At 46.1% G+C, this 23,877-nt stretch overlaps 1 protein-coding gene across 1 annotated transcript in view; it reads left to right on the top strand.

Annotated features, from left to right (window-relative positions):
* Positions 1 to 23,877, top strand: part of otog (otogelin) — a 48,729-nt gene that overhangs the window by 24,251 nt on the left and 601 nt on the right. The window contains exons 24-54 of the mRNA XM_034529809.1: positions 774 to 881; positions 2,434 to 2,572; positions 3,907 to 4,041; positions 4,169 to 4,315; positions 4,482 to 4,601; positions 5,180 to 5,296; positions 5,960 to 6,116; positions 6,327 to 6,353; positions 7,146 to 7,322; positions 8,270 to 8,587; positions 9,198 to 9,315; positions 9,581 to 9,660; positions 10,271 to 13,032; positions 13,643 to 13,820; positions 13,901 to 14,052; positions 14,587 to 14,676; positions 14,747 to 14,933; positions 15,577 to 15,797; positions 15,999 to 16,137; positions 16,579 to 16,773; positions 17,189 to 17,407; positions 17,520 to 17,624; positions 18,204 to 18,308; positions 18,425 to 18,526; positions 18,720 to 18,818; positions 18,968 to 19,008; positions 19,293 to 19,368; positions 19,483 to 19,661; positions 19,752 to 19,856; positions 20,795 to 20,914; positions 21,417 to 21,462. Coding sequence (XP_034385700.1) covers positions 774 to 881; positions 2,434 to 2,572; positions 3,907 to 4,041; positions 4,169 to 4,315; positions 4,482 to 4,601; positions 5,180 to 5,296; positions 5,960 to 6,116; positions 6,327 to 6,353; positions 7,146 to 7,322; positions 8,270 to 8,587; positions 9,198 to 9,315; positions 9,581 to 9,660; positions 10,271 to 13,032; positions 13,643 to 13,820; positions 13,901 to 14,052; positions 14,587 to 14,676; positions 14,747 to 14,933; positions 15,577 to 15,797; positions 15,999 to 16,137; positions 16,579 to 16,773; positions 17,189 to 17,407; positions 17,520 to 17,624; positions 18,204 to 18,308; positions 18,425 to 18,526; positions 18,720 to 18,818; positions 18,968 to 19,008; positions 19,293 to 19,368; positions 19,483 to 19,661; positions 19,752 to 19,856; positions 20,795 to 20,914; positions 21,417 to 21,462 — 6,764 coding nt within the window. The remainder of the gene's footprint in view (positions 1 to 773; positions 882 to 2,433; positions 2,573 to 3,906; positions 4,042 to 4,168; positions 4,316 to 4,481; positions 4,602 to 5,179; positions 5,297 to 5,959; positions 6,117 to 6,326; positions 6,354 to 7,145; positions 7,323 to 8,269; positions 8,588 to 9,197; positions 9,316 to 9,580; positions 9,661 to 10,270; positions 13,033 to 13,642; positions 13,821 to 13,900; positions 14,053 to 14,586; positions 14,677 to 14,746; positions 14,934 to 15,576; positions 15,798 to 15,998; positions 16,138 to 16,578; positions 16,774 to 17,188; positions 17,408 to 17,519; positions 17,625 to 18,203; positions 18,309 to 18,424; positions 18,527 to 18,719; positions 18,819 to 18,967; positions 19,009 to 19,292; positions 19,369 to 19,482; positions 19,662 to 19,751; positions 19,857 to 20,794; positions 20,915 to 21,416; positions 21,463 to 23,877) is intronic.

Genomic DNA, 23,877 nt, shown 5'->3' with positions numbered 1-23,877 from the left:
TTAATAAGTAAAAGTATAGTAAACACGGAGTCCGCCGGAGTTCTGCACAAAGAATTGCACAAAACCACTTTATATATGTTGTTTACCTTGTAAATTATGGGAATGACATCATCCAGCATGAAAAAAATGCATAAAAAGCACTTTATCGAGTGGAATCTGACCGGATTCACTGACTACGAGGGGGCCGACCTACAAGCTAGCTATAAGTCACGATAAATCGTGATTGTTTGCTTTAATTAATTTGTGTGAAGACTCACAGCAGAACTGGAGTAAACAACTGAATGACAATGAAAACAAACACTATATAGACCTCCAGATTATATGAACCTCATATTATATGAACTGTAGTTTATATGAATATTCCAGATTATATGAACCTCAGATTATATGAACCTCAGATTATATGAACCTCAGATTATATAGACCTCCAGATTATATGAACTCCAGATTATATAGACCTCCAGATTATATGAACTCCAGATTATATAGACCTCCAGATTATATGAACTCCAGATTATATGAACCTCCAGATTATATGAACCTCCAGATTATATAGACCTCCAGATTATATAGACCTCCAGATTATATGAACCTCCAGATTATATAGACCTCCAGATTATATAGACCTCCAGATTATATAAACCTCAGATTATATAAACCTCAGATTATATAGACCTCCAGATTATATGAACCTCCAGATTATATAGACCTCCAGACGCTACGTCCGGGGCGAAGAGGGTTTTATCTTTCAACAAGTGTGTGTTTGCCTGCAGCTCGCTGAAGCACGGAGACGAGTGCTTTGAACCTGCTTCCTGTCCCTGCCTGTGGAAAGGAAAGGAGTATTACCCCGGCGACAGAGTCTCCTCCCCCTGCCACCAGTGGTACGTTCAGGCATTTACATATCTAGATTGTATCCAGATTGATTTTTGAAAGTCTAGACAGAAAGAACCGACCAATATCTATCAGCAGTGTGCGAGATACGGGGGGGTTATGGGACCCATAACCCCCCGAAAGCTCGATAGCAAACTTTTAAATCACAAGAAAATTATTTGTTACTAACACTTCTTATTAAAGGCTTTTTTTAACACCCTGTCAATCAAGACAAATCTCCAACAGCGATGCTAATTTTTGTCAAAGTCAGATTTCTTCTGAAAGCGTGGAGTCCTCAGATTGAGGCGGAGATTGTAGCCGAGAGCGGCCACCTGATATCCATAATTATCAGAAGAAAAGAAAACAGAGGCCCTTGTACGACTCTTTGCTCCAGACTGGTGAAAGGAGAACTCTCCCAGTGATCCCAGTGATCCCAGTGATCCCAGTCGCTCTCCCATCCCTCCATCACAGATCACTAACATTCAGCCTTTTGTGACAATTCAGCGGCCGCTTCAAAAGAAGAGCAGGAAGGAATGTTGATGAAGACGAGTGAAAACGTTGATGAAGACGAGTGAACACGTTGATGAAGACGAGTGAACATGTTGATGAAGACGAGTGAACACGTTGATGAAGACGAGTGAACATGTTGATGAAGACGAGTGAACATGTTGATGAAGACGAGTCAACATGTTGATGAAGACGAGTGAAAACGTTGATGAAGACGAGTGAACACGTTGATGAAGACGAGTGAACACGTTGATGAAGACGAGTGAACACGTTGATGAAGAGTCGAGAACACGTTGATGAAGAGTCGAGAACACGTTGATGAAGACGAGTGAACATGTTGATGAAGACGAGTGAACATGTTGATGAAGACGAGTGAACATGTTGATGAAGACGAGTGAACACGTTGATGACGAGTCGAGAACACGTTGATGAAGACGAGTGAACACGTTGATGAAGACGAGTGAACACGTTGATGAAGACGAGTGAACACGTTGATGAAGAAGAGTGAACACGTTGATGAAGCGGAGTGAACACGTTGATGAAGACGAGTGAACACGTTGATGAAGACGAGGGAACACGTTGATGAAGAGCCGTGAACACGTTGATGAAGAGCCGTGAACACGTTGATGAAGAAGAGTGAACACGTTGATGAAGACGAGTGAACACGTTGATGAAGACGAGTGAATATGTTGATGAAGACGAGGGAACACGTTGATGAAGACGAGTGAATATGTTGATGAAGACGAGGGAACACGTTGATGAAGAGCCGTGAACACGTTGATGAAGAGCCGTGAACACGTTGATGAAGAGTCGAGAACACGTTGATGAAGACGAGTGAACACGTTGATGAAGACGAGTGAACACGTTGATGAAGACGAGTGAACACGTTGATGAAGACGAGGGAACACGTTGATGAAGAGCCGTGAACACGTTGATGAAGAGCCGTGAACACGTTGATGAAGAGTCGAGAACACGTTGATGAAGACGAGTGAACACGTTGATGAAGACGAGTGAATATGTTGATGAAGAGTTACTGACGCGTTGCTGTCTTTGTAGCGTTTGCCAGCAGGGGGCGTTCCACTGCGTGTTCCGGCCGTGCCCGTCCACGTGCACGGCCTACGGAGACCGGCACTACCGGACATTTGACGGACTGCCGTTCGACTACGTCGGGGGATGCAGAGTCTACCTGGTGAAGGTACTGAGAGTCTTTAGTCTACCTAGTGAAGGTACTGAGAGTCTTTAGTCTACCTAGTGAAGGTACTGAGAGTCTTTAGTCTACCTAGTGAAGGTACTGAGAGTCTTTAGTCTACCTAGTGAAGGTACTGAGTCTTTAGTCTACCTAGTGAAGGTACTGAGAGTCTTTAGTCTACCTAGTGAAGGTACTGAGTCTTTAGTCTACCTAGTGAAGGTACTGAGAGTCTTTAGTCTACCTAGTGAAGGTACTGAGAGTCTTTAGTCTACCTAGTGAAGGTACTGAGTCTTTAGTCTACCTGGTGAAGGTACTGAGAGTCTTTAGTCTACCTGGTGAAGGTACTGAGAGTCTTTAGTCTACCTAGTGAAGGTACTGAGAGTCTTTATTCTACCTGGTGAAGGTACTGAGAGTCTTTAGTCTACCTAGTGAAGGTACTGAGAGTCTTTAGTCTATCTGGTGAAGGTACTGAGAGTCTTTAGTCTACCTGGTGAAGGTACTGAGAGTCTTTAGTCTACCTAGTGAAGGTACTGAGAGTCTTTAGTCTACCTAGTGAAGGTACTGAGAGTCTTTAGTCTACCTGGTGAAGGTACTGAGAGTCTTTAGTCTACCTGGTGAAGGTACTGAGAGTCTTTAGTCTACCTAGTGAAGGTACTGAGAGTCTTTAGTCTACCTAGTGAAGGTACTGAGTCTTTAGTCTACCTGGTGAAGGTACTGAGAGTCTTTAGTCTACATAGTGAAGGTACTGAGTCTTTAGTCTACCTGATGAAGGTACTGAGAGTCTTTAGTCTACCTAGTGAAGGTACTGAGTCTTTAGTCTACCTAGTGAAGGTACTGAGAGTCTTTAGTCTACCTAGTGAATGTACTGAGAGTCTTTAGTCTACCTGGTGAAGGTACTGAGAGTCTTTAGTCTACCTGGTGAAGGTACTGAGAGTCTTTAGTCTACCTAGTGAAGGTACTGAGTCTTTAGTCTACCTAGTGAAGGTACTGAGTCTTTAGTCTACCTGGTGAAGGTATTGAGTCTTTAGTCTACCTAGTGAAGGTACTGAGAGTCTTTAGTCTACCTAGTGAAGGTACTGAGAGTCTTTAGTCTACCTAGTGAAGGTACTGAGAGTCTTTAGTCTACCTGGTGAAGGTACTGAGAGTCTTTAGTCTACCTGGTGAAGGTTTATTACGCAACGCATTCATCTCAATTCATCATAATGTTCTTTAACATGTTAATGTTAAAATGAATAAATGAAATAAATAAAAATAAATCGTCAGCATGTATTCTATTAGGTTTGAGTGCATTCTATTGTGTGGTGGGTGGTGGCCGTGACGCTGCCTCCTCTTCTCCACAGAGCAGCGGCGACGAGCTGCTCAGCGTCACCGCCGAGAACGTGGACTGCTTCCACAGCGGCGTGACCTGCAGGAAGTCTCTGCTCATCAACATCGGCCGGTCCTCCGTCGCCTTCGACGAAGACTCTGGGAAGCCAGTGAGAGACGCTTTCTCTTCATATTTGTCATATATATATTGATGCATTTTGCAGCATGAAGAAAGAGCTTCATTAAATGGATGAAATGAAGGTTTTTGTTCACTTCTCTTTCTCTCGTTTCCTGCAGAACCCGTCGAGCGTGCTGGACGGGAAGCAGAGGATGTTCATCTGGCCGGCCGGATACTTCACGGTGGTCCATTTCCCCGACGACGACGTCACCGTCCTCTGGGACCGCAAGACCACCGTCCACGTCCAGGTCGGACCCCGCTGGCAGGTAGAGACTCCAGAGGGGCTCAAATACAAAAAACGTATAGATTTAAAGTCGTTTAGTACTCGCCTGTTTTCTATTCTTTAACTTTCTTCCCCGACTGAGCGAACTTGAGCCTGAATGCAGAAGTCCGACTCACCGCGAGGACCTTTTCACCCCGCGATGTGTTCAGGGGAAGCTCAGCGGGCTGTGCGGGAACTTCGACGCCAAGACGGTGAACGAGATGCGGACGCCGGACAACGTCGAGTCGCCGACGCCGCAGGAGTTCGGGAACAGCTGGACGGCAGCGGAGGTGAGCCCTTAAATTTGAGAGTTATTGATCTGCCTTATGAGATGTGACGTTAATACTTATTGCGGTGATCACGTTCGTCACCGCGAACGTGAACGTGAACGTGAACGTGATCACTGGCCGAACTTCCTCGACCACTAAATAAAGCTCGACAGTCAAGATGAGAATACTGTACATAAGTACACATTCAAGGTATTTGTACTACCTTGTATTTCATGCAGCTTTATACTTCTACTCCTCTACATCTAAAACGGAAATATTGTACTTTTTACTTTTCATATACCTTTCCTGTCCAGATCTCCAATACTGGGGTTTGACTTTTACTGGTAGAGCAGTATTTTTACACTGTAGTATTAGTACTTTTACTAGTATTAGTACTTTTAGTAAGTAAAAAAACAGATTGGAATACTTCTTCCACCGCTGCTTTTCAGGCTTTACCACTTAACCTCTAGCAAGAAGTTGTAATCAACCCCAAGTGTGTGTGTGTGTGTGTGTGTGTGTGTGTGTGTGTGTGTGTGCGTGTGTGTGTGTGTGTGTGTGCGTGTGTGTGCGTGTGTGTGTGTTTGTGTGTGCGTGCTCAGTGTGTGAACAGTCCAGACATCAGACACCCCTGCAGCCTCAGTCCGCTCAGAGAGCCGTTTGCAAAGCGTCAGTGTGGCGTCCTGCTCAGCGAGGTCTTCCAGGCCTGCCACCCGGTGGTGAGTACTAGTACTACAGCTACTTCTTCAAACTGTGTTTTTTTTACAGGTAAAATATCTGATTCAAACCAAATATGAATCAAATATGTGTTTGATTGATTTGTGAAGATTATGAATACAAGAATAAGAAGATTTTTCACAGAAACAAACCAATATCATGCTTGATGGATGTCGAATTAAAATGAATAGAAAACCAAATATATATTAATAGAAATATAGTATATAATTAAATATTGTATTTATCTAGATACATAGGTAAATATATATATATATATATAAAAATATATATTTTGTAATAATAGGTACATCTTTTAACTACTTTTATTCTATAAATCCTATAAATTTCAAACTAACTAACTATTTATAAAATGTATTTAATAAAAAATGAATTAATTAATATGTTTTATTTTGAATTAATCTGTACTCTTTTTTTTAACTTTATCTTATTTTCGATAAATCTCTAACTAAATAAATATTCATGAAAAATGTAAAATAAATAAAATATAGTAACAGAATATATATATACATAACGAATATGTTTATTATTAATAATACAAATCATATTTTTTGTAAGTATTCATGTATCAATTGTTTTAATATAATAGCTACATTTCTGAAGCACTTTTATTCTGGATACTCCTGCTTGTTCCCCTCGCTGCTCAGGTGGACGTCACCTGGTTCTACATGAACTGCCTGGCCGACACGTGCGCCTGCAGCCGCGGCGGCGACTGCGAGTGCTTCTGCACCAGCGTGGCGGCGTACGCCCAGCGCTGCTGCCACCACGGCGTCCCCGTGGACTGGCGCTCCCCGTCTCTGTGCCGTGAGTCTATTTCAAGTGATCGTGTTAAACATTATTATAATCGGATTTATTACTTAAACAGCTCTTTATAACATACTATAATATCATTCATTAATATATAATTGGCCTCGTTAAAAACTGGTACCTGTTTTTCTTAATTATGAGGCACTTTTTAACATCTATAACTACTATTATTATTGTTATTAACTGTCTCTGTGCTTCTCTCTGCAGCGTATGATTGTGAATTCTACAACAAAGGTACACACACACACACACACTCACTCACACACACACACACACACACACACACACACACACCCGCACACACTCACTCACTATGTTGTTGTTTAATGTCGGTTGATGCTGTTAAAATACACCAGACTGACTTGATGGTGGACATTTGTCTTTAGCTTCTCCAGCAAAGGTACACACACACACACACACACACACACACACACACACACACACACACACACACACACACACACACACACACACACACACACACACACACACACACTCACTCACTATGTTGTTGTTTAATCAACTCAAAACACAGTACACCATTAAAATAATTTATTTATATATAAATACAATATATAATAGTGCAAATGGATTGTTTCCATCTCCATTGGCTCAAACTGGAGGTTTCAGTACAATAATGACTTTAAACAGACATTACTGTCTTCAAGGCTGTCGCTCAGTGTAATTAAACTAAGAGTGAAGATTCTGTCATATGGATCCACTCGTACCTCCCCAATGTTAGGCTGACGTTTGTCAACGGTAACCTCGAGTCCCACGGGTCTCCTCGCCGTCATCTACTTCCATCACGAGGTTCTAAGTCCTGTCACACAATTTATTTTATTTAAAGTTGCGACGGGGAACTTTATTCTGGCGACCCCTGTGGACAGAAGTGGTAGTGTTTCAGAGTCCCTTTAACTGCCCCCCATTCCGTAAAAAATCCCAAACAGAGTCAAAAGGTTTTTGCAAACTAGCTGCGATGTGGAGAAAGTGGACTAGAACTGGTCTGACGAGGCCTCCTGTCTGCAGTTCTGGGTAAAGGTCCCTTCAGGCTGGTGACCTTCAGGGACCGGGCCGCGCTGTTGGCGGCCAGCGGCTCCAGCGGCGCCGTGTTCATGCAGCGCGGAAACTTCAGCGCCGCCGCCGCCGCCGGAGTCCTGTCGCAGTTCATGGTGACGCCGGGCCTCAGCAGAGCCCGACCGCACGGTGAGTTTCTTCTATTCAGATTCCAGGGCCCGACCGCACGGTGAGTTTCTTCTATTCAGATTCCAGGGCCCGACCGCACGGTGAGTTTCTTCTATTCAGATTCCAGGGCCCGACCGCACGGTGAGTTTCTTCTATTCAGATTCCAGGGTTCATCTTTGTTCTATTGAACCGACTCTGAGCTTCTTCATTTGTTAACTTGTTCCTTCTCCAGTTTGAGGGTCTGAGGAAAGGTGATGTCATATAATGAATATATGTATATGTAAAGCCTTCTGAGGCGAACGTGTGAATTGTGATATCGTGCTTTACAAATATAATGAAATTAAATGTAACTATTTATTTGAGATTGAGATAATTCTCTTTAAAAAGTTTTTTAAAACACAAAGCAGAGCCAAAAAAACATCCCGGTAAAAATCCCAGAAAAGAGATTTAATGCTTCAGGGATTCATCTGAATGTCCGAACTCAACGGTTTGTTTGAAGTCTTACAAAAGTATAGGTTAAAGAAAAGATCGTAAATACTTTAGAAAAGATCGTAAATACTTTGTTAGGTTAAAGAAAAGATCGTAAATACTTTGTTAGGTTAAAGAAAAGATCGTAAATACTTACTTAGGTTAAAGAAAAGATCGTAAATACTTTGTTAGGTTCAAGAAAAGAACGTAAATACTTTGTTAGGTTAAAGAAAAGATCGCAAAATACTTAGGTACAGGAAAAGATAAAAAAATAATATTTTAGGTTACAGAAAAGATCGTAAAATAGTTATTTAGGTTTAAGAAAAGTTGGCGGTTGGTTGAGAGGCTTCATAGTTTTATCGTACGCTCCTTCAGTGTTACTGTTGGAAACAGAAACGTCTATATATATATATATATATATATATATATATATACTGTATATGTCCTTGTCCTAGTCTCCTTGTAAAGCTCCAGATAAAACTTGTGTTTCTTCCTCTCAGTACCTTCTTCTTCCTCCTCACCATTTTTTCTCTCCACAGACACATCGCGGGTTTCCTTCGAGGCGGCCGACAGACCGAACTACTTCCTGTCCGCGAGCCCCGGCGGCCAGGTGAGGCTGGCCAAGTGGGAGGAGAGCGATGCGTTCTGGGACGGCGCCACCTTCGTCCTCCACAGGAACACCTGGACCCCCGGCTACGACGCGCTGGAGTCCCACGCCAGGCCGGGCTTCTTCCTGCACGCCACGCCGCTCCGCCTCCACCTGCTCAAGTACCGGCACGCCGACAGCTTCCGCAAGGCCACGCTGTTCAGGCTCACGGGTCAGCGTCTCGTCACGTTTCCTTATCAACACACTGTTCGTTCATGACATCTGAAGATCTGAACGGCATGTCGAGGTTCTGGTGGTACCTTTAAGGCTCGGTGATCAGCTGGGTCACACGGGGGTCAAAGGTCAAGACTTCAGAGGGTTTAACGCAGTATGTAATGTTCTGCCACTAGAGGTCTCTAAAGGAGGGGGGTGGGGGGGAAGTAGCGTGGGTAAAATAGATAAATAAAAGAAATACAAAAATATGTGAAAAAATACATCCACAAAAAAATAGACAAGATTAAAAATCAGGTGTGTCTAGAGGGGTGTTAATAATAATAATAATACATTTTATTTGTGGAGCGCTCTAAAAGTGACTCATAGACACTTTAGATGGTAAAAACAGAAACGATAGAAGCAATAGCAATAAAAATGAATAAATGACAATATAACAGTAAATTGATTACACTATTAGTTTTGAGAACATTGTTGGTTTTCTTTTAGCTCACATCAGATCAGAGCTGGACTCGGTCCTCAAGGAGTTTAATAACTCAACGGTTCGGCGACCTTTGAGCCTCGTGACCTCGAAGTAAAAGACTAAAGCGCTGTGTTCTTTTTCCCATCAGGCCCCAGCGCGGACGCCCTGCCGGGTCCTCGGTGTCAGTGGCGGTACGATTCCTGCGTCGTCCCCTGCTTCAAGACCTGCAGCGACCCGTCCGCCGAAGCCTGCGTCGCCATCCCACAGTGAGACCTTTGACCTTTTGACCTTTTGAATTAAACGTCTGGAAGCGGCTCGAGGTCGAGAGACCGTAAACTGAACATCTGATGGAGCTGAGAACAAGAGCTCTATAGAGGACATGTAGCACAAAGAACTCAAATATAATCTTCATAGTTTATGATTTATTTAGAAAGGATGTGGACGTGATGTTTGAATGTGTTCTGCAGCCTTAAAGCGACCCGGAACACGCCGCTCATTGTGCGTTTGATTGTACTTTGTGTCGCTCTGCAGAGTGGAGGGCTGCCTCCCCGTGTGCCCCCCCCACATGGTCCTGGATGAGGTCACTCGCCGCTGTGTCTTCGCTGAAGACTGTGAGTTGAAACTGATTTATCTTTGTGCGGTTGGATAGTTACATTCTTTATATTTCAGCAACCTTTTTGATATTAAGTTATATTTTTTTTAATGATCTTGTTTCTTAGTGTGCAATATTAACAATAACTTGATAAACGTAATAAATAATTGCATCTCTCATTGCTCACATCGGGCTCACCATTGCTGGTTTCTCCAAAGTTGCCGACTGCTCTTTTTAACTTTGGACTCGTGCTGCGTTCAAATGAAATCAGGCAGACGAGCGCCGCCTTCTGAACGTCACGGGAAAATCAAACAAGCAGGACGGCAAAAACGAGCAATACGATATGTTGCTGCGGTGAAAACACGTTAAATATGTCCAGCAATGCATTCAGCTCTAAAACTTTTAATTTGAGCCCATTACCTCTAAACTTGTTTCTAGTTTCAGATAAAACAATACTATAAATTAAATATCAAATTCCTGAAATGAGCAGAAAACAGAGTTGAGTCAGCAAATATTTATAGACTTTATAAATCATGTAGTTTTTATGACCTCTAACCCAAAATATCTCCATGAAATGAGACCCAGAGGAAGCTTCGCTGCTCTAACACCCGCTCTGTTGTCTGGTTCAGGCATTAAGGGCCCAGTGGCTGTGCAGCCTGTAACGCCATCTTCTGCTTCTGAGACTTATGCAACCACCACAAGCTCTGCTGCCTCCACCAGCCCCCTCCAGACCACCAGCACCACAGCATCCTCCACCCTTCCGCTCACCATTCCCACCAGTGAAACCACCACCACTAGTCCCGTTGTTAGCACCTCGTCTGAAGCACCGCCGGCCCCTGAAGAGCTGACCCATCCGGTCGCCGCCTCTACTTCTGCAGCTGCTGAACCTTCCAGGACATCAGGACACCCGTCTCCTCCAACAGCGCCCCCTGCTGTCAGGCCGGAGGTGGAGGAGTCGCTGTCTACTGTCAGAGAGACTGAAGCTTCAGCTGCGGCGTCGACGACGACCAGAGCTGCGAGCTCCACCGCCGCCTCCTTCGGCCCCATCACATCCAGAACGAGCAGCGCTCCTTCCGCCGTCACGTCTCTATTCTGGGCTACCTCCTCCGTCAAGCCCACCGACCTCCTGCCGCCGCTCTCCTCCACCTCTGCTGCCACAACCCTGCAGACACCTACCGCCGCAGCACCAACCGCAAGCTCCGTCCAAGGGCCAACTTCCATCGGTACCCCTCCTCCCGTTGTCGTGCACCCGACCACAGAGACCACAGAGGCCACAACGCATCCAGCAGCAGTCGCTCCGGTTGTAACCGCCTCGAGTCCAAGTCCTGCTCCGGTCTCAGAGACCGCTCCAGTTACAGACCGGACTACTGTTCCCAGTACCGTTGTGATAACTGACACCAGCACAAAGCCGGTAACAGTGGAGCAACTTCCTCTAACACCACCAACAATAACAACTACTACACCCATTCCTTCAGGTTTACCAAGCCTGGCCTCGGTGACCTCCTCGCCTCTCCCGATCTCACCTCCTGTTGAAACAGGAACTACATCTTTACCCACAGTCACTTCCGCTAAAACCACGGAACCAGTCACACCAGTTGCACCTTTCTCCACCAGTAAGACACCACCATACGTAAGTCCAGAAACAACATCACCAGCTGCTGCCACAGAGAAGATTCTGCACACCACTCCCACTGAACTTAGGACTTCTACAACAGCTGTCCCTGAGACACCAACGTCATCTCCATTCCACGTTGCACCGACTACAACTGCACCATCTGCTCCTTCCTCCGCTGCAACAGACTGGAGAACCACAACACGGAAAGTGACCATACTTGAATCCACTGTGTCTGATATACCGGGAGCTTCCACAACAACGGCTGCACCGCCACTTACAAAGATTACCGACATCCCAACTTCTCCCGCGTCCACCACCACGACTTATGCAGATAGAACCTCCTGGTCTACCGCCGCCCCAACGGCGGAGAAAACCACTCTGACCACAACCTCCAGACCTCCAGAGATGTCCACTGTGTCCACAGGCCCTCCTGTTACGACAAAACCAACTGTACCGCCAATGCCTCCTACGGAAACCACCGCTGGGCCACGTTTACCGGCAGCAGACAGCTCCACCCATCCTGCGTCTACCGTTCGTACCTCCGAGCCGTGGCATCGGGACACCTCCTCCGCCTCGCTCTACACAGGGAAGACGCTCCCAGAGGTCACCTCCAAAACTGTCATCCTTGAAGTCACTTCCACTAAAACTACCGAAGCGCCTCTCCTTCCCGTGACGTCAACGCCGTTTGTTACCTCCGCGACATCCGCTCCCGCCGCGGTCACCAGGACCAAAACTACAACGCTTCCTGAAATCTCAACCGCAGAAATTGCTGTCACGACGAGCAGGATCGACCTGGCTACTCCCTCGCCGCCACCTGCGCCTGGTGTTCCTGAGACGCATCCCACCACCAGCTCTACAAGAGCTCCACCGGGTGTCGTCACCACGACGCTCAGACCCGTCACTCTGCAGCCGACTACAGAGACGACACAGCCGGCGACCGGCGGAGCGGAGGTCACAACGAGAGCTACGACCACGCCGCCTCCATCTTGGTCACCGGCGCACACGACTACTACCTCATCCGCAGTCACAAGGCCGACGACTGTCCAGGACGTAGTCACCACTCGGTCGGTGTCCACTGAAAGATCTACGCCCGCTACAATGAGCACCACCATCGCACGAATGACTGACGTCAGATCGACGCCCAGGGTTCCCGTGACAACAGGAGTTACCCCCACAATCACGTCGACTGAGGGGTCAACCGTCAGGCCGGTCACCGAAAGGGTTACCATAGTAACAAGGCCCCCAGCATCAACGACCAGCTCGACTACTCTCGGCCCACCGACCGCCCCGTCGAGTCCTGCATCAACAACCACGTCAGGGAAGCCGTCTGCGTCCGTCTCAACATCTGCCGGGTCGGTCGCCACAGCAACCACGGCGCCGCCTCCCGGCCTCGCCACCGCAAGCGCTCCGCCGCCTGTGGCGCCGCCTCCCGGCCTCGCCACCGCAAGCGCTCCGCCGCCTGTTCCCACTCTCGCGCGAGTCACGGTATCGAGCGTCACCCCGACAACCACGAGAGAGTCAGCCGCACCTGAGGAAACCTCCACGACCAAAGAGAGTGACGCGCCGTCTCCGCCCGACACTCACCTGACCTCTACCCAGAAGCCCGCTGTTCCCACCACGACGCCGCTCCCAGCAGCCGCCTCGGTCCAAACCACCGAGCAGGACCGAGTCCATCGCACCAGTCCGGGTGCCACGCCGCCTCCTGCAATGGAAACGACCCGACACGCGGCAGAGGTGACGACGTCCATGTCTGTATGGCCTACGAGGCCGTGCACGGTAGGTCACATATCTCTATCCATTTATTAATAATCCTGACCTGATTTTATATTTGTTTTTCCAAAATAAAAGCACGAACTGCTGCTTTTATCACACAAAACACAACCTTGTGTTTCTCCTCCTTTTAGAGCAGCAGATACGTTGATTCATGTGATGCAGAAGTATTGAAAAACATATGGTTTTGTCATTGAACGATTTTATTTTCACACGATGTTTGTGGCGTTTTTTAACCAAACAAGCTCTTGAATGTGTGTGTATGGCTTTCCTCTGAACCGATTGGTTTACTGGCTATACGGAACAGAAGGAAGGGCTCGTTACCAATCAGGAAGTTTTTATATGGCATGAAAAAAAAAAGTCCTTAAGAAGAGCCACGTAAAATTAAAAACAAAGTGCCGTTCTTAACATCAATCATAAAAATACAGCCGTTTAATATCACGTTCAGCTTGAGTGGTTGTATATGGGGTCACTTGGGGTCATGTGACCATTATATGGTGTTAAGGAGTCACTGAAGTTGGCAAATATTGTTTACAATATTTAGATAAAAATGTAATGAATCCTTCTCAAAGACGTAATTCTCGGTTGTTGTGTCACTTCCTGTTTCTCCGTCCAGCCGCCGTACGCAGAGATCGTCGACGAGTGCACGAAGTACATCTGCGTCAGCAACCAGCTCGTCCTGTTCAACAAATCTCAGAGCTGCCCCTTCGCCGCAGAACGCCCCAACTGCGGCCTGCTCGGCTTCGCCGTCCTGGTCAACGGAGACAAGTGCTGCCCGAAGTGGGAGTGTCCATGTGAGGAGACCTTCAGCCCCCCGGCGCTGACGTTCCCCTCGTTTCAGGGTTCTCATTGTCGTCCCTCCCGTGTGCTCCAGGTCGCTGCTCCATGTTTCCCGATCTGAACGTGATCACGTTCGATGGGAACAGCGTCGCCGTCTACAAGGCCGCCTCCTACATCGTGAGCCGGCTGCCCAACGAGACCGTCAGCGTCCTGGTTCAGGAGTGTCCCGCCGATTCGGAGTCGGCAGTAAGTCGACGATTTAGGGCTGTTTTTGCTTTCAGACTAGTGGATATAAAAACATCCAGAATACACATTCAGGTGTTTATTTGACCACTTTGTCTGTTGTCTGATTCCTTCTAGATTCACCAGAGGTTACCATTAGATAACGCCTCATTTGCATATTTAAACACAACATTTCATAAAACTTGTAATACAATAAACAATCCTCTTAATGTCAGTGATGAAGTGTTGAAGTTTCCTGGTGATATCTATGAGTTAATTATTTTACCCCCTTCATAATGTGTGTGAAGTAACTGTGGCTCAGTGGTTAGCCGGTCCGTCTTTCAATCAGAGGCTCGGCGGTTCGATCCTCGGCTAGCAACAAGGATTTTGAACCTGTCTTTGTCCAATGTTCACATTTCTGTGAATTCAATTAGCACACCTTCAGTTGGTTAACGCATACTTTTCATAGTCAAATAGACAATTTCAGAACCCTTTTAACACAAAAGGTAATTGTCTTATTGTAAGTAATCGGCTGACTGTGGACTTCCTCTCCCAAAGCTCCTCTGGAACTTCACCAACCTGTGTCTGGTGGCGCTCAACATCACGCACCACTCCCACCACGTCATCGTCAACCGGCTGCAGCGGAGGGTGAGAAGCCGACTTGAATGTTCTTCACAATGCGACGGTCATCCGGCGTCTGACGGCGTCTTCTTTTCAGCTCTACGTCGACTCGCGCTACGCCAAACCTCGCTTCAAGAAGTTCGGCTTCGAGATCTACGACACCGGCAACATGTACCTGATCCGCAGCCCGGCCGGCCTCAAGCTGCAGTGGTACCACAGCACCGGCATGATGGTGATCGACACCGGCGGCTCCGGCAACAAGCTCCGCACCACGGGCCTCTGTGGTGAGTCACTCCACCCTTCAGTGAAGCTCTGAGCAAAGAAGCAAATCAATAAAGACGGCAGGGAATTATTGGTACACATTTTAAATATTTCTCCTTTAGGGATATGGAGCTAAATCCATGTCAATAGTTTTGTTCGTTTGAAAAAAAGATTTGAACCTGAAAATTCAAGTTTTGGTCTTGAACATTGAAAAATTCAACAATGTATTTGAAATAAAAACAAGTGTATGAAAAGTTTTGTTGGTTTAAGTATAATTTAGATTCAGTTGTGTTTTTTTTCTTCGAATAAAATATATTTTTTCATTTTTCAGTAGCATATTTTATGTTTTCAACTTTCAATCTTTATTCGAAAAAAAAAAACATAACTGAATCTAAATTATACTTAAACCAACAAAACTTTTCATGGCCTGGATTTAGCTCCATATAGGGACACATGAACATATTATTTATTGAAGCCAGATCATTTTGTACAGTAGTGTGCGATTGGCTCGTGTTGGCTCGTGGGCGGATGATTTTGAAGCTTTGAGTTCGCCGATCTGGCCGTCGCCATCTTGGTTTCTTTTGCAACCAGTGCACAGCAGTTACCGTATTTGGAGGAGTGACGTAAAGACGTCGTATGTGGCTCATACCCCCCCCCTCTCCTCAGGTTTCTGTGACGGAGACCCGACAAACGACCTGACTTTGGCCAACGGCACCACGTTGGGCGCCGGCGAGGATCCGGACGCTTTCATCGACAGCTGGCAGGTTCCCAACACCACCGGCTACGTCAGCCACAGCCGGCGCCGCGAGCTCAACTGCTCCACCAGCGACTGCTCCGGCTGCCTGCTCATGCTGCAGAGCGACGCCTTCCACCGCTGCCACGCCTTCGTACGTACGCCAGTCCACGACTTGTAGACTCATAAAGTTATGCCTTTTTTATTGCTCTCTCATTTCCCTTCAGGCAAAGACATCTTTTCAAACGCCCCTTTTAACACATAAATCATGAGGTTCTTCTGATGTAAAAGAAGTCTTTGTATCGTTTAAACAATAGATAAACGGACACAATGACTGTTTGTTTGTGCTTTCCAGGTCCCGCCGAGCACCTTCTGTGAGGTTTGGGTACGAGATGCAGAGTACGTCAACAACCAGTGTGTGGCGCTGGCCGCCTACGTGGCCTCGTGCCACAAATTCAACGTCTGCATCGAGTGGAGGAGGCCGGACTACTGCCGTAAGAGGCCTCTTTGAGTCTTCAAATATAACAATAATACCGTCGGGCAGCGGTCCAAACACAAAACATCTCGTTTATAGTCGCGAGACTCAAGAGCGTGAACGGAGACGTTTATACGCTGCATTATTCTCCTCGCCACCAGAGGGCGCACAAACCAAAAGGAACTGGGAGACAGCGGGTGCAATGCAGAGATATGAACATGTAACGATCACAAATCTCATATTCACGCTAGTTTATGACCTTAATTCAAAGCCTGTAAAGAATGAAGTCAAGTAGTAAAAGCATTATGAATAAATGAAGGTTTAAAAATTCTGTTTCTCAAGCATTTAAAAGCCGGTTCTATAGCAGTTTATGTTCTAGCACAATCCAGAACTCTTTATTCCCCCGTCATCTTTTAAAGGCTAAAAGCTTTCATTTGTATGAACTTAAATGCACCTGCAGCCTTCTCGTGCCCCGGCGCTCTCCGGTACCGGGCCTGTCTGCCGGCCTGCACGTCTCAGTCCTGCCCCAACCAGGACTTCGACTCGGACCCGGACCCGGACCAGTGCTCCGGCCTGACCGAGGGCTGCGAGTGCTCCGAGGGGACGCTCCTCCACCGGCCGTACTCCGCCCTCTGCATCTCGCCGGACAAGTGTGGTGAGGGACGGTTTGCAATGCCGTAGAGTTCATAATGACAACATGTTTTTTGGGGGGGGGGGGGCAACCAATCAGCTCAAGGGACCACGTTTGGAATGTGGAGGAGTGGCCTGTCAATCGCAGTAAGCCCCGCCCTAAAGCATACTTTACATTTCATACAAAGTCGATGCAAAAATTCATTTGCCTTCATTGTTAGAAATTCAAGTTAATGCTGTTGCTCATTGTTTATTGTTTGAACCACGCGGCACAAACAATAAACACGCTGCCGTAGTCACACCTGTATGATGTCAATGTTATCCTAGCCTAGCGTAGCCTAGCCTAGCAACAAAAAAAAAAATTGTTTATTGCAATAAAATCACAGCCAGATTGTTACTTTTGTGTCGTTTGAATCTTTCTTCATGTTGTGCGTCGGCAGCCTGCACCGACAGCGCCGGCGTTCCCCGTGCACACGGCGAGGTGTGGAAGGCCTCCAAGGACGCCTGCTGCGTGTACCGCTGCGACCACAACGACGCCGTCGTCCCCGTGGAGCACGACTGCTCCGGCGCGGCGCCGCCGCCGGTGTGCCGGCGAGCCGCGGAGGTGCTCATCAGCCTGGCCGACGCCGCCGGCGGCTGCTGCCCGCAGGAAGTCTGCGGTGAGGCCTCGCTGGTTCCTGAGCTCCAGACTCGCGTCTCCCAGAGAGAATCTGAGGCTCATTGTTTTGATTGTATTCCTGTTGTTGTTGTTGTTGTTGTTGTTGTGTGCAGTGTGCAACCAGAGCCTGTGTGACCTGATCCCTCCGGACTGTAAATACGGGGAGAAGCTGGCGTCGTACTACCGACAGGACTCCTGCTGCCCGGACTACGTGTGTGGTGAGTTCCCTCTGAGCAACACACTCTTACGGCTTCTCTTCATGCACTAATGTTTACCATCAACATCTGTGTCAAACGTGTCCGACACAGATGTTTCCTCTCGGTTGCCGTGACAACTAGTGCAATATCTTAAAGGGAGATTTTCATACATTTATTATTTATTACTTATAAATACTGTATAATAACCTAAATTCACAAACTGTGCCTCATAAAACAAACCACAAGTATCACAACTAGACGATATATTCAATTAAATTATGATTATAATTTCTTTGTTTTATTTTATGTGTTTAAAAATGAAAAGTGTTTACATGCTTCTTGTTTCTTGACAGGGAGCAGACATTGTTTCACAATAAATAATAATAAAGTCAAAACCACAAATTGTTTTTTATAATATATATATATATATATATATATATATATATATATATATATATATATATATGATTTCTAATGTGTCAGTTAGTGACCTTTAGAGTCTTTTTATATGGTCGGACAGAGCCTGGCTAGCTGTTTCAGGCCTTATGCTAAGCTAAGGTCCATCGACTAGATGCTAATACGTGTGTTTGTGTTTCTCAGAGTGCGACCCTGAGCTCTGCGAGCCGGACGCTCTCGCCTGCAGAGACGACCACACGCTGATCGCCACCAGAGCCGACGGCAGCTGCTGCCCCGCCTTCATCTGCAGTCAGTAACGTTCAGCCGGCGAGTCGTCAGCAGGGCCCCGCGAAGCCGGCGCTGTAAACCAATGAAGTGTGTGTGTGTGTGTGTGTGTGTGTGTGTGTGTGTGTTCCTCACCGCAGTGTGTTCCTCCTGTCCGGAGACGCCGCCGCTCTGCCAGGACGGCGAGGTGCTGACGGTGGACCCCAACACCACGGACCGCTGCTGCCCCGCCTACCAATGTGGTCAGAGGACACACACACACACACACACACACACACACACACACACACACAAACTTTGTCTGGATATTTGAAGAAAATAGAGGATTTTTTAAATAAATGCATATCAGTTTTTGATAAAAAAATAAAAAGCAAGTACCACAAGAGTCAAGACTGGTGTGTGTGTGTGTGTGTGTGTGTGCGTGTGTGTGTGCAGTGTGTGAGCCCTACAGGTGTCCTCTCCTGGTTTGTGCCATTGGGATGTCGGTGGCGTCCGTGTCCAGTCCCGGTCGCTGCTGTCAGAACCAAACATGCGGTACGACTCGTGAAACCATCTTTTAAATGAGATCCACGTCCACATTAATAATTAAAAAAAGTGTTTTAAATGTGTTTTAATGTCAGAATCTTCTGATCACCTTGAAGCCCAAACACAGCTGGAATGTGAAGGTGTTTTTGTGATTTCAGAGTGTTCCTGTGAAAAGATCTCCTCCCCAAAATGTGGCCTGGTACGTCAGTTTTGATACATAATGACTTTATTTTAATTTTATATCACGCATATAACTCACTCAGTTCGATACTTTTATTCTCTCATCCTCTGGTTTTTGATCCTTTAAAGGCAAAATCATTTATGGCTCAACGAAAGTCAAAGAAAGACATTTTTATTCATTATTTATTTTGTGCGCTGTGTCATTTTCTTAGCTTCTTCTTGGATGGTTCTCTTCCTCTCTTGGTTCTCTGTGTATTTTCTGTGTACTAACGGTCCCTGGTCGGTTCTCCTTGTGCTCTTCAGGGAGAAGCCGCCCAGCTGGACCGGGCCTTCCTGTCCGACCCACAGAACCAGTGCGCCTGTAAAAGATTCAAGTGCGGTGAGTTCCTGATGTGAATTGAATTTAGCCAGTTTCTTATGTTCACTGTGACCCCTGACCTTGGCTGTGTGTGTGTGTGTGTGTGTGTGCGTGTGCGTGTGCGTGTGTGTGCAGTGCGCGAGGCGGTGTGTGTGTTCGGCGAGCGCGGCGTGCTGCGTCCGGGTCAGACTCTGGTGGAGCACCACGGTGACGGCGTGTGTCTCAGCCGGCAGTGCAGCCGCAGCATCGACCCGACGAGCGGCTTCAACCTGCTGCGCTCCGACAGCATCAACTGCTCCGCCCACTGCCAACCAGTAAGACCACCACACACACACACACACACACACACTAACAAATATACATGATGTCACCATTTCCCGAAACCAATCCTCACCGTGTTTCAGAACCAGGTCTACGTCCCTCCGAAGGACCAGACGACGTGCTGCGGCGTTTGTAAGAATGTTTCCTGCCTCTACGAACACGAGAACGGGACGACGCTTCTCTACAAGGTGGGAGGTCAACTGATTATACCTCTACTGACCACCAGGGCGCGACTCCTCTGGTTGTATAGAAGTCTATGCTTCATGTGTTAAAGCTACATTCTCTCTCCTGACCACCAGGGGGCGACTCCTCTGGTTGTATAGAAGTCTATGCTTCATGTGTTAAAGCTGCATTCCCTCTCCTGGCCACCAGGGGGCGACTCCTCTGGTTGTATAGAAGTATATGCTTCATGTGTCAAAGCTGCATTCTCTCTCCTGACTACCAGGGTGCGACTCCTCTGGTTGTATAGAAGTCTATGCTTCATGTGTCAAAGCTGCATTCTCTCACCTGACCACCAGGGTGCGACTCCTCTGGTTGTATAGAAGTCTATGCTTCATGTGTCAAAGCTGCATTCCCTCTCCTGACCACCAGGGTGCGACTCCTCTGGTTGTATAGAAGTCTATGCTTCATGTGTCAAAGCTGCATTCTCTCACCTGACCACCAGGGGGCGACTCCTCTGGTTGTATAGAAGTCTATGCTTCATGTGTTAAAGCTGCATTCTCTCCTGACCACCAGGGGGCGACTCCTCTGGTTGTTTAGAAGTCTATGCTTCATGTGTTAAAGCTGCATTCTCTCTACTGACCACCAGGGGGCGACTCCTCTGGTTGTATAGAAGTCTATGCTTCATGTGTTAAAGCTGCATTCTCTCTACTATCAGTACTAGTAGTAGTACTGTAGTAGTAGTACTAGTAGTTGTAGTAGTAGTACTAGTAGTACTGTAGTAGTAGTACTGTAGTAGTAGTACTAGTAGTTGTAGTAGTAGTACTAGTAGTACTGTAGTAGTAGTACTGTAGTAGTAGTACTAGTAGTTGTAGTAGTAGTACTAGTAGTACTGTAGTAGTAGTACTGTAGTAGTAGTACTAGTAGTACTGTAGTACATCAGTTGATGCTGCCGGTGTGTTTCCAGCCGGGGAAGTCCTGGGTATCAAACTGCGTGAAGTTTGACTGCAGAGATACTCGGTCGGGACCAACGCTCATCTCCTACTCATACAGCTGCCCCCCATTCAACGAAACCGAGTGTATGAAGGTCAGCATGACACACACACACACACACACACACATGTACGTATAGATATATCTTATATGTCTATATTTTAATTGATTTTAAACTAAAAGGTTCTCCACTAGATGTCTCTGCTACGATCGCTGCAATAATGTTTGAATTAATTAATAGAATTCTGGTCCTGATTCATAGTGGTGAAAATGTGTCAATTATGTTATTGGACTGCATTCATATACAATATGTTTTTAAAGGAGGTTTAAATGAATGTTTTTAATATAAAAACAGGTAAAACTATATATGTTTTTAACATATTTCATCTCTAATGGGGATTTATTTTTTATTGGTCTAAAATTGTGCTATAAGCTAAGCAAATATGATTCATGAAGCTCAAGATGGCCGAGAGTCTTGAGACTTTAGTCTTTCGTGTCTCAATTGTCATCCGACATATAAACTCACAAGGGTTCCTCATCTCAAAGGAGACGCTCTTCATTTATTGCTCAACATTTTGTGTCTTCTCTGCACTCAGATCGGCGGAACCGTCGTAAGTTACATGGACGAATGCTGCAAGACGTGTGAGTAGCTGATCTGAGCGCAGCGGCCCGCGCTAGTTAGCGGCGCGTGCTAGTTAGCGTAGCGCCGCCCGTTCGCCCTTCGATCCCGGCTGTTGTTTTCCTGATTATTCAGATTAGAGATCTGTCGACGTGCTTTTCAGTGAACAAAATGGCCGATGATAGCAGTAGTTTAGTCACTGAAAAGCGAATGGCTTTGTGGTGTTTGTGCCGCTGCTCACCATCATGTACCAACCCCACCAGGTACTGGATCCCCTCTGTTCCCCGTTAGCCCCCTGACTCCCACGGTTTACACAAACTGTGAACGAGGTACCCAGAACAACAAGGCTTGTCGGTGCCATTGTTGATATTCAACAATGTACTCCCTTCAAAATAAAAACCATAAAACACACACAGGAAGTCTGACTGCAGCCAAACCTGCAGAGCGGTCCTCTCAACTGCCGTCTCAAATGTGTCCATTTAAAAAAAAATAAAAAATCAATCCTAAAATTGGAAAAAATATTTACAACATTTACGATGCGGGTGTTGCATCGTCGTCGCTTCCCGGAGCTGTTGTTATTATCTTTAAAAGATGTGATAATGAAGTAAATAACGGGGGTTTAACCCCCGAAAGGAGGCGGGGATGATGTCACACTTGAGAGGACAGCACCCAGTATTGACCCCGCCCCTCCCCGTGGATCACGTACATGTAACTCTTTCCCCGTTTAGCTCCGTCTGGGCAGTGCCTTGTTGATTGCCAACAATGTGCTGTTGGTAGCGTAGACGTCTGCATGCGTCGGTAGGTGTTGGTGTCGGGCTCTTTTCACCGGTCACAGCTGAGTGGGAAACTGAAGCTGCTACGTGAGGCGCGTCACCGGCATAGAATCCTCTGGATATTCACTCAAACAACACTTAGATATTAAAGGAAAACCTCTCCTGGTTCAAGCATGAGTACAAGACATAAACATGTGCTTCAATAGTACGACTCGGTAAGAAGCATCCCATTAGCAAGTCCATGACTACAGCAAGATATCTGCCTTGGATCTGTAGTTTTGTCTTTGAGATTAAAGAAAACATCCAATTATTGATTTGTTCAATGCATTTACTCAGTGCTTGGTCCCCTGTAGATGTTGTTATGTAAATGAGTGTGTCATCTGCATAATGAATAACCTATTTGGTTTTTCCCCCCACAATCTGAGCCAGTGAAAGCATGTCGATTTTAAACAGAAGAGGCCCCAGAATGGAGCCAAGGGGAACTCCACATGTCACATATGACCTATAGACACCCAGCTGCCCCATTCCTTTAAGGAGGATTAAACCCAGTTTAGTAGTCAGTCCAGGAATGTGTTGAAATTATGCCGCTGACTATGTTTAAGCGGATGTAATCAAAAACCTTAACAAGAGCCGTCTCAGAACTGCGGTGGAATGGACGTTTAATATTCTATTAATAATTATTAATGTGATGTATTACTGTAAAAATCAGAAGGTGAAAAACTGACCAGAAATTAAAAGATTGAGAGCACCGACATAATAATACTGTTGACTAAACCAGAGGCCACTTATGATGCCACTTATGATGCCACTTATGATGCCACACTTATGATGCCACTTATGATGCCACTTATGATGCCACACGTATGATGCCACACTTATGATGCCACACTTATGATGCCACACTTATGATGCCACACGTATGATGCCACACTTATGATGCCACACTTATGATGCCACACTTATGATGCCACACGTATGATGCCACACTTATGATGCCACACTTATGATGCCACACTTATGATGCCACACGTATGATGCCACACTTATGATGCCACTTATGATGCCACACTTATGATGCCACACTTATGATGCCCCTTATGATGCCACTTATGATGCCACACGTATGATGCCACACTTATGATGCCACACTTATGATGCCACTTATGATGCCACATGTATGATGCCCCTTATGATGCCACATGTATGATGCCCCTTATGATGCCACACTTATGATGCCACTTATGATGCCACACTTATGATGCCACACTTATGATGCCACACTTATGATGCCACACTTATGATGCCACACTTATGATGCCACTTATGATGCCACATGTATGATGCCCCTTATGATGCCACACTTATGATGCCACTTATGATGCCACACTTATGATGCCACCCTTATGATGCCACACTTATGATGCCACTTATGATGCCACATAGCAGCTTTACGTTAGCACTCAGCTTGTTTTGTCTTTTATAAATGGCACAAAAGTTGAAGGAGCATGTATAAAAAATGTTTCATTAATTGTATTTATTGATATTTTAAAAGATCTATTTAAACATGTTGTGCATGTGATAAAAGCATGAAGCATCTCATCAGCCCTTTAATATTTGTGTTTTGTCTCGTTTGTGAAGATTCCTCCTCTGTGGCTTTCTATCTTT

This window comes from Cyclopterus lumpus, chromosome 3, assembly GCF_009769545.1.
Source record: "Cyclopterus lumpus isolate fCycLum1 chromosome 3, fCycLum1.pri, whole genome shotgun sequence".
NCBI classification, from domain to species: Eukaryota; Metazoa; Chordata; class Actinopteri; order Perciformes; family Cyclopteridae; genus Cyclopterus; species Cyclopterus lumpus.
The sequence above is the reverse complement of the archived record's forward strand: the minus strand, read 5'-3'. Positions and strand labels throughout refer to the sequence as shown.